This window comes from Solea senegalensis, unplaced genomic scaffold, assembly GCF_019176455.1.
Source record: "Solea senegalensis isolate Sse05_10M unplaced genomic scaffold, IFAPA_SoseM_1 scf7180000013505, whole genome shotgun sequence".
NCBI lineage: Eukaryota > Metazoa > Chordata > Actinopteri > Pleuronectiformes > Soleidae > Solea > Solea senegalensis.
This window is the reverse complement of record NW_025320834.1, coordinates 20,618-35,177: the sequence shown is the minus strand read 5'-3', so window position 1 is coordinate 35,177 and position 14,560 is coordinate 20,618. Positions and strand designations below refer to the sequence as shown.

Below are 14,560 nucleotides of genomic sequence, written 5' to 3'. Positions count from 1 at the left end.
CCACTCATTCACTGCATCACAGATGTTGTTTTCTTTCTAATTTGTTGTGATTATGCAATGTTGTTAATCCGCCCAGTAACATGAACAACATGCATGCATACGGCACTTCAGCTTGTGAACATATTACGTCTGTTATGCAACGCAAACACAACTGTCTTCAATACTCTTCCAGGTCAGATGCCATCTACTCTGCTATGTATGACGGCTCTGGGCTGATCGAAGTGCTGCGTGGTCATGAATACTTGTCCCATCCCTTTGCGGTCACCATGTATGGAGGCGAGGTCTACTGGACAGACTGGATGACAAACACTTTGGCCAAAGCCAACAAATGGACGGGGCATAACGTGACTGTAGTCCAGCGCACCAACACACAGCCATTTGACCTGCAGGTCTATCACCCATCCAGGCAACCTGAGGGTAGGTTGAAATTCAGTTCTTATTTGGTTGTGATATGTTTAAGTGCAACGATGTCATTTATACAAACAGTAGCATAGATAGTTTTTACTGAGAGCAATTTTAATCATAGCATAATAATATGTCATAATGATGACAATACTGGTACTGCTACTAATAATAGCCTCACAACTGGATCTGGATCCTGCAGCTCAGGGGGTCACCTGCTAGATAAGGACAGAGACAAAGAACTTATATAGGTACACCTGTCAAACCTCATTAAGGCAAATATCTTAACAGCCAATGGAATGGCAATAACACAATCCATTTAGGCATTAAATTGTGATAAGGTCACAGTTCATTGCTGACATGTTGACTCACTGCTACTATTGTGCAAAGACAGCTGACCTTTCAGAGCTGTGAGACGTGTTGTGTCTTCACTCTGGGAGGAATCTGGACTCCTCCTGCTTCCTCATTCATCGTGGCATTTCCTACTGGCTGCAAAGAACCTTGTATAAAACCCTATTTCTGAGGGAAACCTCCCCAACAGTGTTTGAGCGTCCTGCTATTTTCGAGTGTTCATGTCACATGTAAGTTTTCATCCTTGATGTTAAGTAGCCACTGGATGAAGGATCCTGGGGGGTGTGGTTTGCAGAGAAGCACTAAAGTCTTGAAATTGGAGTAACAGCAAGAGCAACATCCGAGAATTGCTAATTGACAGCTGCAACCAAAGGCCATGACAGGGATGAGACAACAAGCTGTGTTGACAAGTCAAAGTCTGTCAGCGCTCTCGTTCTCCTTATTGATGAAGAAGTCCCTCACACTCTGGGAAATGACAAAATAACTCTCGACTATGATGCAGCTCACATTTAGAATTATTGGATTAGTCTGACACTAAAATAAACACTCATATCAACTTCAAGCGACAAAATAGAGATACTTCTCTCTGTCACGCTTTCACTTTAATCATCTTTTTCTGTTTTAGCTCCCAACCCATGTGCCACCAGAGACGGCAAAGGCCCGTGCTCCCACCTTTGTCTCATCAACTTTAACCAGACCTTCTCCTGTGCCTGCCCACACCTCATGAAACTGCAGGCTGACAAACGAACCTGCAAAGGTAAGAAAAGATACTTTGCCACATGAACTCACAAGTGTACACACATGCAGACGTTTTACTTTAAAACTGCAGTGTAGCACGTACACACAATGTTGTGACATCATTCCTGTCATCAAGGAGCAGGCTTTTGTGTGCAGGAATAATTTCTCCCAGCTCAGGGTTCTGCTACTGTGCGTTCATTTAATGTGAGGGCTGTATCGAGTGGAGTGCTGAAGTCTTCTTTTTTTATTGCTGTATGATTTCATGAGTGGGTTTCGTTATTGTTTTGTGGTATAACTGGGAATTTATGAGCATGTCTGCACATGCTCTCCATCTGAGTGTCTGTCTAAATGTTTAGCATTCACCAGAACGAGAGTAGATGTAAAGATAATTGGGTTAGAGGGCGTCTGATGCATTCCCTATTTACAGGGGAATTTTCAGGGAAACGAGCCTTGTCAGCTGATTTAGCAGATATTTTTTTCCTCCGACATGATTACTTCTTCTTGAGTTTCATTTGTCTTGATTGAGAGGGAGTTAACCGTTATCTTCTCATCCCATCTCTCACGATCAAGCCCCAACAAAGGAAACATGCTTATGTTACTTTGACTCTCTTCATGTCTTGGGATCCACCTGGTTCCCTTTCATTGTGTTGTCAGTGCATTAAGAACACCTTTACTAAACCTTAAATCCCAGTGGGCTTTAGAAAAGGGACGTTCTACTCAGTCAAGTCTTTCTGCCTCAAGTCAGTCCCTTCTATTTTTTTTGATTTTGTATAATAACACAGTGTTTGTTTTACCTTTTCAGAGTCCCACAAGTTCCTTCTTTATGCTCGTCAGATTGAGATCCGAGGTGTCGACATAGACAATCCCTACTACAACTACATCATCTCCTTCACTGTGCCAGACATAGACAATGTGACGGCAGTGGACTACGATGCCGTGGAGCATCGTATCTACTGGTCAGATGTTCGAACACAGACCATCAAGAGAGCTTTCATCAATGGCACAGGGGTGGAGACAGTTGTTTCTGCTGGTAAGAACAATCCCAAATACATAGAAACAGATGGATAACACACTGTAGACTCGGGAAGCTCTAACCTTTTCTTTTGTCATCCTGTAACTATCCAGATCTCCCTAATGCTAATGGGCTGGCTGTGGACTGGGTGTCCAGGAATCTTTTCTGGACCAGCTATGATGCCAACAAGAAGCAGATCAATGTGGCCCGACTTGATGGATCTTTCAAGAATGCTGTTATCCAGGGATTAGACAAGCCCCACTGTCTGGTGGTGCACCCTCTGCTGGGGTAAGTGTCTCCAGTTTGTCGGGCCTGTGGATACTCTGATGCAGTATCTGGTATAAAACTTCTCGCTTTTACTTTGCTACTGTCACTGATTGGACAATAATATTCCTATCATTTATTGTGGACTTTCTTCAAATGTTTTCTCCTTTGACCGACTGTTTTTTTTTTCCCCTCAGGAAACTTTACTGGACTGACGGTGACAACATAAGCATGGCCAACATGGATGGTACCAATCACACAACACTTTTCACCAGTCAGAAGGGACCAGTAGGTGAGTATGCTCCCCCCCTCCCCCTCTTCTTCAACAGACTGTCTGTAACATAACACTGGATTTCTGACACAGGTTAAGTGCATACTTGTTAGAAATGTCTTTGTATCACATTCTTTCCACACAGGCCTTTCTATTGATTATGAAAAGGAGCAGCTCTACTGGATTAGTTCAGGAAATGGCACCATTAACCGTTGCCAGATGGATGGATCTAAACTGGAGATACTGGAAGGTGTTAAAGGCAAACTTACCAAGGCTAGTGCACTAGCTGTTATGGGTAAGATGAGAAAGATAAAAAAAATCCCTTTCTTTGAATAATTTATATAGCTTATTATTGAATAAGCTATATAAATTGAATTATTGAATAATATAAATCTGTATCCCTCACTGTAGGAGACAAGCTGTGGTGGGCAGATCAAGGAATGGCCCAGATAGGAACGTGTGACAAGAACAATGGAGGAAACTGGAGGGTTCTGCGAAACAACACCTCGCCTATGATGCACATGAGGATCTACGATGAGGATGTGCAGAAAGGTAAGAGTTATCAGGCGAATAACCTTTTACTTTTTTGTAACGTGATTCTCCCTTTCCTTTTCGTCGTACTCATCTTCTTCTTCTTTCGTAGCGCGAATCAACCTGTGCAGTAACAACAATGGTGACTGCTCCCAGCTGTGTCTCCCCACCTCACCAACAACCAGGGCCTGCATGTGCACCGCAGGGTACAGCCTCAAGACAGGACAGCAGTCCTGTGAAGGTAAAAACACGGCCTCACAGCCACATTCACACATACAGTAGGAATGCAGCGTGTCCTAAGAACAAAAAGTGATTGTGCTTTCTCTGAGCAGGTATGGGCTCGTTCCTTCTATACTCTGTTCACGAGGGAATCAGAGGAATTCCTCTCGACCCGGTAGACAAATCTGACGCCTTGGTGCCGGTGTCTGGCACCTCTTTGGCTGTCGGCATCGACTTCCACGCTGGTGAGTAAAATTGTGTGACATCAGTTACTGGATGGCTGCACGTAAAACTTTAAAGCTCCCACTATTTCCTATATCTGAGTATTTATAGTGACACGTAATGACCTTTCCTTTTCAGATAATGACACCATCTATTGGGTGGACATGGGCCTGAGCACTATCAGCAGGGCTAAGAGAGATCAGACATGGAGAGAAGACGTGGTGACCAATGGCATCGGCCGGGTTGAGGGGATCACTGTTGACTGGATAGCAGGTCTAGATCATTTTGTAACCTCTTTTAGTTACTTTTAAATCCCCACAGGCACACATAAAGGGCTTCATGGCTAATTCTAACCTTGTCCTTTCATAGGAAATATTTACTGGACTGACCAGGGCTTTGACGTGATTGAGGTTGCCAGGCTGAATGGCTCTTTCCGCTATGTAGTCATTTCCCAGGGCCTGGACAAACCCAGAGCCATCACTGTCCACCCAGTGAAAGGGTAAGATCTCCTGCCAGCAGTTTAACTTAGCTTTCTCTAATAAATTATAATCTACTTTTGGTTGAGTTGTTCTTTTTTTCCCCCTCTGAATTGCACTTTTATGTCATCTCATGTGTGTTCCTGTTTGCAGATATCTGTTCTGGACTGAGTGGGGTCAGTACCCTCGTATTGAGCGTTCTCGGTTGGATGGCTCCCAGAGGTTGGTCCTGGTCAATTCCAGCATCAGTTGGCCAAATGGGATCTCTATCGACTACGAGGTGTGGACTCGATGCTGCTTAAATCTTCCCAAACTCACACATTATGTCAATGACTCATTATTTGTCCAGTGGTTTTATCGGTGTGATTGAAATTTAGAATGTTTAATCTATTTAATATTGACACAATATAGGCCACAGTTATTATTCATTTCTACAGGTAAAAAGTTTTAATAAACTGATACAATCACAGGATTGTTTCAATAATTGTTCAGTCTGGATTTGTAAATGTAACCTTACATCATTATTATATTATTTAATCTTCTTTCTTTTCTCCTGGGTCTGTGCAGGAGGGGTTTCTGTACTGGTGCGATGCGAGGACGGACAAGATTGAGCGCATCAATCTGGAGACTGGAGACAACAGGGAGGTGGTGCTGGCCAACAACAACATGGACATGTTTGCCGTGTCTGTTTTTGAGGAGTACATTTACTGGAGCGACAGGTCAGCTGAGTGTTTGTCCGCGCTGTTCAGTGCATGACGGGTTTTTAAATCATGTTGTAATGAAGTGCAATTAATTTACTCAAAACTTTTTGTGGTCTTCGTTTAGGACTCATGCCAACGGGTCCATCAAGAGAGGCAGTAAAGACAATGCTACAGATGCTGTGCAGCTCAGGAGTGGCATTGGTGTCCAGCTGAAGGACATCAAGGTTTTCAACAGGGCCAGGCAGCAAGGTAGGGAAACACACAACACATGCATACAGCTAAACTCAGACATTAGATCTGTAGTGCATAACTTCTAAATATAACAGTGTAAACCAGTATCAAATAGATAGTGGTTTGATGCTGATTCATTCAGCTGTCTCTCTGTATTTCTTAGTACAGCAATGTTTCGAGCTCGTGTCACCTGGTGACATTCCTGCACTGCACTCAGGAAATATCAATTTGATCAAGACAAACACCAACATTGTGCTAATAAAGCAAGACATCTGCAAAGAAATCGCAGTATGACTGAAAACACAAAGCAGCACTTGAAAAAGTGCTGCTCAAAATCCTGGTTGTTAAATAAATAAATATGGGATAATTAATGTTGTATCATTAAAGAATAAACAGCATAATCACAAAATGATCACACTATTTGACTGCCTCAGCTTAATGAACTGAAATACTGTGTTTAACCAGACTAGTTATTTGTGTAACAACACACCTCGTAAACATGTCGCACTCCTCCAGGCACAAACGTCTGCAAACACAACAATGGCGGCTGTGAACAGCTGTGTCTTTATCGTGGCAACGGACAGCACACCTGTGCCTGTGCTCATGGCATGTTGGCAGAGGACAACTGCAGCTGCCGTGACTATGATGGATACCTGCTGTACTCGGAGCGGACTATCTTGAAGAGCATCCACCTCTCTGATGAGACCAACCTTAACGCGCCGATAAAGCCGTTTGAGGACCCCGATCACATGAAGAATGTCATCGCCCTCAGCTTCGACTACCACGGCGGTGGAGGGAAGGCGGCCAACCGCATCTTCTTCAGCGACATCCACTTTGGCAACATACAGCAGATCAACAACGACGGCACAGATCGCAAGATTGTGGTGGACAGTAAGTGTGGAGTCATCAGTCGCACCTAATATTCACCTTAAATAATCCACAGATCACCTTGAAGTGCCACTTAAACCTGTCCCTCCTCTCAGTGTCAAAGGAGTTCTGTCTTTTATCATTAACATTAATAATTAAATGTTGCCCCTCATCCCCCTTGACACTGTAAACAGCCATTATGGCACATTCTGACAACACAAGCACCCAGGAGGATCCACTGCACACACTCACACACACACACACACACACACACACATGCACAGCTGCAGCATCTTGACTAGAGTGCCACTTGAAGGAGACACGCTTCCACACACACACAAACTGCTTTTCACTTGTTTTAGCACCAGAGTGTCTCTAAAGTAACTTTCCTTTTAAATGATTCAAGAGTGTGTTGTCGAACTCTATCCAGAGATGAATTGTGACCGAAGCTGTTTGTAGCGAGCAGTGTTTTTTTCACTGGAGCGACAAAAGTGAGATGCTTGTGAGGACTAGTGTGCTTACTGATGTCAACACAACATCAGAGTTTTGAACAAGTTGTTTTTATCCATCCAATGACGTAAAAAAAAAAGACTATACATCAACATTTATTATACACAAAGATCCTATTATTACAGTGTATCACCCAACTGATGATACTCACAATAAATATGCTAATTAATTACGAACAAAATGATAAATAGAGGGGATTGGCAACACATGAAAATGTTTATCCGATTTTTTATATTATGACACTTTTACATTTTGCACACAATTTGATTTAGATGAGGTATATTCCTATGAATGTCCCAAGTGCTTCGGTCATGTTAACTCGCCATAAATCTGCCGATAAAGTGAATAATGAGGTAGCGCTGTTTTCTTTTTCTGCTCTGAGACTCAGGTTTGGCATCTCTCTGAGGTTGTGTCCAGCTCAAAGGGTTGTACCATGTCCCTGTTAAAAATATCGGGACAACCAATCAGGCAACTTTTGCACCATGCCCAGCGCTCTCGCCCCAGCTCTTTTAATTCTCGTCTAAACCTTTGAGACATAAACCCGTACAGTATAGGGTTTACCACTGCTGCTGAGGATGTCAGAAGTCTGGCCAGAATGGCAACAGTATTGTAGCCAGGTGAGTCTTTCATTGATCCACCAATGAAGGAGAACATGAGGGCATATGAGGGTAGCCACAGCAGAGTGAAGACCAGGACCAGGAGGGCTGAAGTTTGAGTGACCTGGCTCTGGTAGCGTTCCAGCTGGGGAGCATTTCCCAGCAGCCTTGCGTGTCGGAGAAAACAGTAGATCTTGGTGTACATCAGTACAATGATGCCTAGTGGTAGAGCAAAGCCAAACAGGAATAGAGAGATGCTGTAAACCAGCTGGCTGAAATCGGACAGGAAGGCAAAGCAGTACACAGCGCGGGACGTGGTAATTGTGCGGAAGGCAAACTGCGGCGCTGCCAAGGCAGAGGCAGGGACCCAGAGCAGAGCCACTGTCAGCTTTATGCATCGGTGCATCCTCAAACGGTACGCCCAGGTGGAGTGCACCACTGTGAGGTAGCGTGTCACAGCCAAAGCTGCCAGGGTGAACACCGAGGCCGCAGAGCAGGCCACGCCCAGGAAGCTGATGCCTTTGCACAGGAAGCTGCCAAAAGGCCAGAAGCCAAGGGTGATAGCAGATGTGTGGAAGGGCAAACAGAGCAGCAGCAGCAGGTCTGCAGCACTCAGAGCCAGCAGCAGGGTGTCTGTGCCATGTGGAGGTTGACTTTCTTTCCTCCTCCTGCCATTAAGGATGGTGATGACAAGAATTTGGCCCACGAGACCAGTCACCAGAATGAGCCCATCCAAGATGGGCACCACGACTTTAATCAAAGACTCATCTGCATGAGTAGTTTCTCCAAGGCTGCTGCTGTTTACCTGCTGCCCTAACTCATCCATGTATACACAAAACTAACACAATTAACTACAGTATATCAAGTAATTAACATAATGACCCTTTAATATTGAACGCCAGAGCAAGTGTCTGGGTAATGTATTTTTGACTCCAACCCATGTCTTAACTATTAGTCACAGACGACGTGGCCACACTTCATTAAGACTGCCACTACTCTCTCAACGATAGCAATTATTTAAGCAGCTGAGACCAAACTGGTCAGTTGACAACCTCATTGACATTTTAATTTGGGCCGTCTGTGGAAAACAGAATAGAAAGAGTATATTGCACTTTAAATGTTATCTGCGAAAATACACAGTCTATTATTATGTGGTCAAAATTCATTTTTAAGTGCCTGAAAATAGTTTAGTCCAGTGCATCTTGAGTCACACAAGCTCCTGTTGCTCTCTGACTGAATCCCTTTAAAAAAATGTTCCTCTTAAACTTTACAGCTGTAACTGTGTTCTTGCCTTTTGAAGAAATGTAAAGCACTTAACGATGATGCAAAGTATGACGACCTCCTTCTCTGAAAACAAAGAAGGGCATCAGATAAAAACTCTTCACATGTCGTGCTGTACTCAGTTTTGAGAACAATGAAAGCAGGACTTCAAAGAGCAGGCTGGTTTTTCCTTGGCTCCATCAGAAAATCCTTTGTAATCCAGCGGGGAGCAGTTTGAGTCCAAATTCACAGAGTTCCTCTGTGGCTGTATTGATTTGTTGAAACCAGGCAACAGTGGACAAAATCATCACAGTAGATACTAACAGATGTTCCACTTTAAAAGTCAATGCTACTTGATGCTACATTAAGTGGTAGGAGGCATGTTGTCCATTTAGAAGCTCTCCAGAGGCAGGTAATCTGTAGAATCCACTAGCAGAAGAGTACTGCATGAAACATGGCATTCAGTCACTCAAGGAAAATAATAAAGAAGTAAAGATTCTTTTTAAAAAAAGCAGTAAGAAAAGCCAAATAATGGTCAGCTGTCACATGGATTATCGCACGAGTGCAGTGATTGTCAGAAAGGCTCCGTTTCTGAGTGTCAGTGGTCTTCACGACACGTTTGCTACACTGTTTGCACAGTAACCAGGGGCTGAGCTGACTGAGGCGAGGGGAGGGGGAGCGAGGTTGACTTGAATATCGTGTGATCTTCATTTCAACTAAGAGATTAGTTACTCATGCACACAATTTCTTCATTTCTGTCCTCTCGTGTGCATCCATTCAGGGATATGAAGAGCTAATGTTTGTGACACAGGTTTTGCTCATAAACTGGTGTTTAAATTGCCCCTTCAGGTTGCTTAACAGCACATTCAGTCTTAAAGTTGTCCCACATTAAGGTTGATTGTGTCATTCATGTGAAACGTCTAGTAAAGAGCAATTATTGGCTTTCAGCAGAAAGCAAACAGTCGTGCAGAGTGTTCAGCTTTTTATTGTTGGGAATAAGTGGTCATAAACGTGGTTACCAGTGTGACTGGAAACAGATGGATGCACAACTTGGAGCCATAGACCATATGTACAAAATGGATGTAGTCTTACAGTTTGACAACAGTTTATTCCTGAAGCCAACCAGGAAATAAGAATGCATTGCATAACCATTGGGGGGCAGCTTTGCTGGTTGCACAAATATGAACAGAAGTCTATATGAAAATAAGCCCATTTCCACTCCATTTATAATGTTATTATATGAGGAGGAGTTTCAGGTCTTCTTCAATAGAACATGATGTGGATTTTGTAAATGAAGCTCCTGTGAAGAGGAAATTGACAGCTGGTTTTGTGCAATAGACACCTGGTTGCAGGTGACATCTGTGAACGTGCATCAACATGGCACCTTCAGATTCCCACGTGTGACTTCATGACCAGTTGCCACTTGCTTTGAGCCCATAAAGCTTCAATACTGTGTCCTTTTCCATGAGGTTGTGTGTGAGCAGCACAGTTCAAAAATAGTATTGCTGTATTGTTGTTGCATTAGAGCGTGGTTGCAGGATGAAAGGATAGATATCCAGAACTTTAGCTTTATCTTTGCCGTTTACTGCTGACCTCATCTCCCTGGGCTCTGTCCATGAAGCGACTGCAATTTTCTTCTCAGAACAACAAGAAGTCACCATGACTGCAAGTGTGCATGGGGCGTTGTATTTGTGTGCACAGGCAGTTAGCTATGAAATGACAGGCTGATACAGGCTTTAAACTTTTCCAGGAACACCATGCAGCCTTGGTAAATACTTGGAACTGTGTGGTACAGATTCTTTTTTACCCGCCTTTGTTTGTTTTTAAACTCGTCCAGTCTTCCTCACAGAGCTTCACCATTCATTTACTGAAGTGGGAAGATGAGGGAAACTTGAAATGCATGTGCCACTGCCCCTTTAATGAAGTCTCACAAAGTTAACCATAGGGACAACCTGTTACAACCATGGCAGTGATTAATGATTTGTTGAATTCTCACTGAAGGTTCTCATTAAAGCTGCTACTCACACTCCTGAGAGGTGATATTTCTTTATAGTGAAATAAAACGACTTTATTCTTCTCAAGCTTTGGCGCCATAACAAGTTAAGAGCCGTAGGTAGAAAAAGCTTTTGCAAAGCATCCAAAAAATGTACCTAGGGCCAACTTCTTCCCTCTCTGTTCCACAGATGTTGGGTCTGTTGAGGGCCTGGCATACCACCGCGGTTGGGATACACTCTACTGGACCAGTTACACAACCTCCACCATCACTCGACACACTGTGGATCAGAGCCGCACTGTGGCCTATAACCGCAACACTGTGGTCACTATGTCTGGAGAGGACCACCCCAGAGCCTTTGTGCTGGACGAGTGTCAGGAGTGAGTCATTAATATTGAAACTTGGTGCTCTGCATTCAGGACCCAGCTCCAATCGCAATTCTTTCTTTATTCCTTTTGAACAGGAGATTTATTATAGTCCACTCAACCGTAACTTTTAAACCAAGACATTTGGGAGCTCCCACATAATTCTTGTCTTGTGTTTGTTCTCGCTTTAGTCTCATGTTCTGGACCAACTGGAATGAGCTGTCTCCCAGCATTATGAGGGCTTCTCTGAATGGAGCCAACATGCTGGTGATCATCGGCAGTGATATTAAAACTCCAAATGGCCTCGCCATCGATCACCGAGCTGAGAAACTCTATTTCTCTGATGCCACCTTGGACAAGATTGAGCGCTGTGAATATGATGGAAGCAATCGTTACGTAAGTCGCCAGTTTCTTAAAAAAAATATCAACACGTCAAGTTTAAATTCAGTATTTAGTGAATGTATGCGTGTCATTGTCTGCCCCAGGTTTTATTGAAGAATGAGCCCGTCCATCCGTTCGGTCTGGCTGTGTATGGAGATTACATCTTCTGGACTGACTGGGTGAGGAGGGCAGTCCTTCGAGCCGACAAGTACACAGGAGGAGACATGAAAGTGTTGCGCGCAGACATCCCTCAGCAGCCAATGGGCATCGTTGCTGTGGCGAATGACACCAACAGCTGTGAGTAGTATTTACTGCAGTCAATGTAAGGTTGGTGCCGGTCACACCTCTGAATTACATCATTTCTGCAGGTGTCACTCATGTCGTAAAGGCTTGAGTTGTTTTTGTCACCATGCTGGTGGTGCTGTGGTCTCTCAGACTGTTGATCCACCATTTTAAGGCTTAGATACCTCAGCAAATATTGGATGGATTGACAAATATTGGGTATTCATGTATCCTTTAGGATGAATCTGAATCACTTTGGTGATTGCGAGTGCCATTATCATGTCAAAACATAACATGTCTAATATAATTTGGAGCATTGTGCAATGCTGGTGTTAGCGTTATGAATATAGCCAAGCACACTTGTTCATGGCTCTGATTTCATGTCATTGCATTATATGACACATGACTCCCGTCCCTCAGGTGAGTTTTCTCCTTGCCGATCAAATAATGGAGGTTGCCAAGACCTGTGTCTGCCCACGTCCGATGGACGGGTTAACTGCAGTTGCCGTGGTGATCGTCAACTTTTGGAAGACAACACGTGCTCTTGTAAGAGAGAGAGAGAGAGAGTGAACATTTTCAATCATTTTAGGATGCATTGTTTGCACTGGCTTCTCACTTATCAATTTAAATTGGATGTTTCTGCCTCTCCAGCGCTGAACGTGTCCTGTGGAAGTGTGGATGACTTTGAGTGTGGAAACGGTGACTGTATCAACTACAGCCTGACCTGCGACGGCATGGCCCACTGCAAGGACAAGTCCGACGAGAAGCAATCGTACTGTGGTGAGTTTCGTTACTGAGCTGTTGAAAAGAGAACAAGGGGACTGTCGCAGGTTATCGTTTATGTTTTATAATTGGCACATTATTAGATGATTGTCATGTTCAAAGCAGTGCACAAATACAGTTAGTTACTCAGATCATGAGGTGGCATGGGTTTAGTGTGTCCCTGCAGAGAACAGTCCATAAATCAGTGAATATTAAAAATATGGTTTATCACTTTTGATATAGATTAGACCATATGTAATTTTGGCAAATAGGACACTGCACTCCAGCGAACACTGATCAACCGCTCTTTTCCTTGCAGCCAATCGCATGTGCAAGAAAGGCTATAGACGCTGCATCAACGGACGCTGTATTGGCCACCAGTTCTGGTGTGATGGCACAGATGACTGTGGTGACCATTCAGATGAGCTGCCCTGTAATAGTAAGTCATATATGTCAATTCTATTGGAGCAAATGCGTGTAGAATCTGTAGTGAAGCTCGTGAATAATCATGTTAGTTTCATATTACAGACGTTAATCATGGCACTTTTAAACTGTTCTGCCCTTCATCTGCTTTTCATTGATGCCTTAATTGGATGAGTTCGGATGAAATGCTCTTTGACATGTGCATAACTACGAAGTTGACTTAATCAGGAGGTTGCATTTGATTGTCCACATGCTCCACATGTGTAAATGAAAAAACTCTTTTCTGCAGTGACCCTGTGTAAAGTAGGAGAGTTCCAGTGCAAAGATGGAAGCTGCATCTCCAACTTCAGTCGCTGTGACCAGGTGGTCAACTGTGAAGATGCTAGTGATGAAATGAACTGCCGTAAGTTATCTAACATCTTTTCCTTTCAGAGGCATTTCCTGTACTTGGTTCTTTGTAGCCGAAGTTTAGTGTTTTTTTAAGCTTTTCTTCTTTTTTTTCCCCGTCAGAGCCAACAGATTGTTCCCGTTTCTTCCGTTTGGGAGTTAAAGGAGCAAACTTCCAGAGCTGCGAGAAAACCACTCTGTGTTATCTGCCCTCATGGGTGTGTGACGGCAATAATGACTGTGGCGACTTCTCCGATGAGAAAAACTGCCCAGGTTGCATACTTTGTTTCCTCTCTGAAATCTTTCAACTTCCCATGAGTTTTATAAAGTCATTTTACGTTAGTCTTTTTTTCTGCTGTCTTGCAGACAAAAGGAAGCTTAAATGTCCAGTCAACTTCTTTGCCTGTCCGAGTGGTCGCTGCATTCCTATGAGCTGGACATGTGATAAGGAGAACGACTGTGAAAATGGAGCTGATGAGACACACTGTGGTCAGTCTCTTGCAATCATCCTGTAATATCCAGATGTTTCTTGAAAACACAAATACTAACCAGAATAACCAGACTGTTTTCCTTTTGGCTTCCTGCAGCACATGGAAAGGATGTTTTATGGCTTGGGAAAAAAGTAAATCATTTGTCCAAAAATGCTGAGCTCTCTGTGTTTTTTTCTTCTGCAGACAAATTTTGTACATCCACCCAGTTTGAATGTGCGAACCATCACTGTATTTCCAGTCACTGGGTGTGTGATGGCTCTGATGATTGTGGTGATGGATCTGATGAGGACCAGAAATGCAGTAAGTTTCATATTACTCAATAAAAGTAAAAGTACTTTTTCCAACGCCCAGTAAAATCGTGGGTACGTTTTCTCTGGTGTAATATCATGAAGTAAGTTTTCCCATAACATTGTCATCACAGAATCGAAGACCTGCAGTCCAGAGGCCTTCCAGTGTCCAGGTTCCCATATGTGTGTACCGCAACGCTGGAAGTGTGATGGAGACAAGGACTGTCCTGATGGAGCTGATGAGAGTGTCAAGGCGGGATGCAGTGAGTGGGACAGTTACAAAAACAGAGAACAGACAAAAATAGTTGTCTTTGTCATATGATTCAAATGAATAAATAGATAAATACATACAGAGACCGTAATGATTAACCCATGTGTTCCTTTCTTCCTCCAGTGTACACCAACAACACTTGTGATGCTGAAAATGAGTTCATGTGCCAGAACAGACAGTGTATCCCTAAGCACTTTGTGTGCGATCATGACATTGACTGCTCTGATGGTTCAGATGAGTCCCCCGAATGCGGTGAGTGCCTCTGAT

The 14,560-nt window shown here is 43.5% G+C and overlaps 2 protein-coding genes across 2 annotated transcripts in view; one reads left to right on the top strand and one right to left on the bottom strand.

The window, feature by feature from the left end:
• Positions 1 to 172: 172 nt before the first annotated feature.
• Positions 173 to 14,560, top strand: part of LOC122760380 (low-density lipoprotein receptor-related protein 1-like) — a gene marked incomplete at its 5' end in the record, with an annotated part of 32,155 nt that continues 17,767 nt past the window's right edge. The window contains 27 exons of the mRNA XM_044015506.1: positions 173 to 417; positions 1,379 to 1,510; positions 2,294 to 2,521; positions 2,617 to 2,791; positions 2,965 to 3,059; positions 3,184 to 3,333; positions 3,450 to 3,590; positions 3,682 to 3,810; positions 3,902 to 4,033; positions 4,149 to 4,283; positions 4,380 to 4,509; positions 4,640 to 4,766; positions 5,054 to 5,205; positions 5,312 to 5,436; positions 5,935 to 6,309; positions 10,835 to 11,024; positions 11,201 to 11,405; positions 11,495 to 11,687; positions 12,093 to 12,218; positions 12,324 to 12,452; positions 12,754 to 12,873; positions 13,147 to 13,260; positions 13,368 to 13,517; positions 13,611 to 13,733; positions 13,919 to 14,035; positions 14,157 to 14,285; positions 14,417 to 14,545. Coding sequence (XP_043871441.1) covers positions 173 to 417; positions 1,379 to 1,510; positions 2,294 to 2,521; positions 2,617 to 2,791; positions 2,965 to 3,059; positions 3,184 to 3,333; positions 3,450 to 3,590; positions 3,682 to 3,810; positions 3,902 to 4,033; positions 4,149 to 4,283; positions 4,380 to 4,509; positions 4,640 to 4,766; positions 5,054 to 5,205; positions 5,312 to 5,436; positions 5,935 to 6,309; positions 10,835 to 11,024; positions 11,201 to 11,405; positions 11,495 to 11,687; positions 12,093 to 12,218; positions 12,324 to 12,452; positions 12,754 to 12,873; positions 13,147 to 13,260; positions 13,368 to 13,517; positions 13,611 to 13,733; positions 13,919 to 14,035; positions 14,157 to 14,285; positions 14,417 to 14,545 — 4,196 coding nt within the window. The remainder of the gene's footprint in view (positions 418 to 1,378; positions 1,511 to 2,293; positions 2,522 to 2,616; positions 2,792 to 2,964; positions 3,060 to 3,183; positions 3,334 to 3,449; positions 3,591 to 3,681; positions 3,811 to 3,901; positions 4,034 to 4,148; positions 4,284 to 4,379; positions 4,510 to 4,639; positions 4,767 to 5,053; positions 5,206 to 5,311; positions 5,437 to 5,934; positions 6,310 to 10,834; positions 11,025 to 11,200; positions 11,406 to 11,494; positions 11,688 to 12,092; positions 12,219 to 12,323; positions 12,453 to 12,753; positions 12,874 to 13,146; positions 13,261 to 13,367; positions 13,518 to 13,610; positions 13,734 to 13,918; positions 14,036 to 14,156; positions 14,286 to 14,416; positions 14,546 to 14,560) is intronic.
• Positions 6,915 to 8,217, bottom strand: LOC122760381 (galanin receptor type 1-like). The gene has a single exon (XM_044015507.1). It carries the CDS (start codon positions 8,215 to 8,217, stop codon positions 7,180 to 7,182), a length of 1,038 nt encoding a protein of 345 aa, XP_043871442.1. The 3' UTR covers positions 6,915 to 7,179.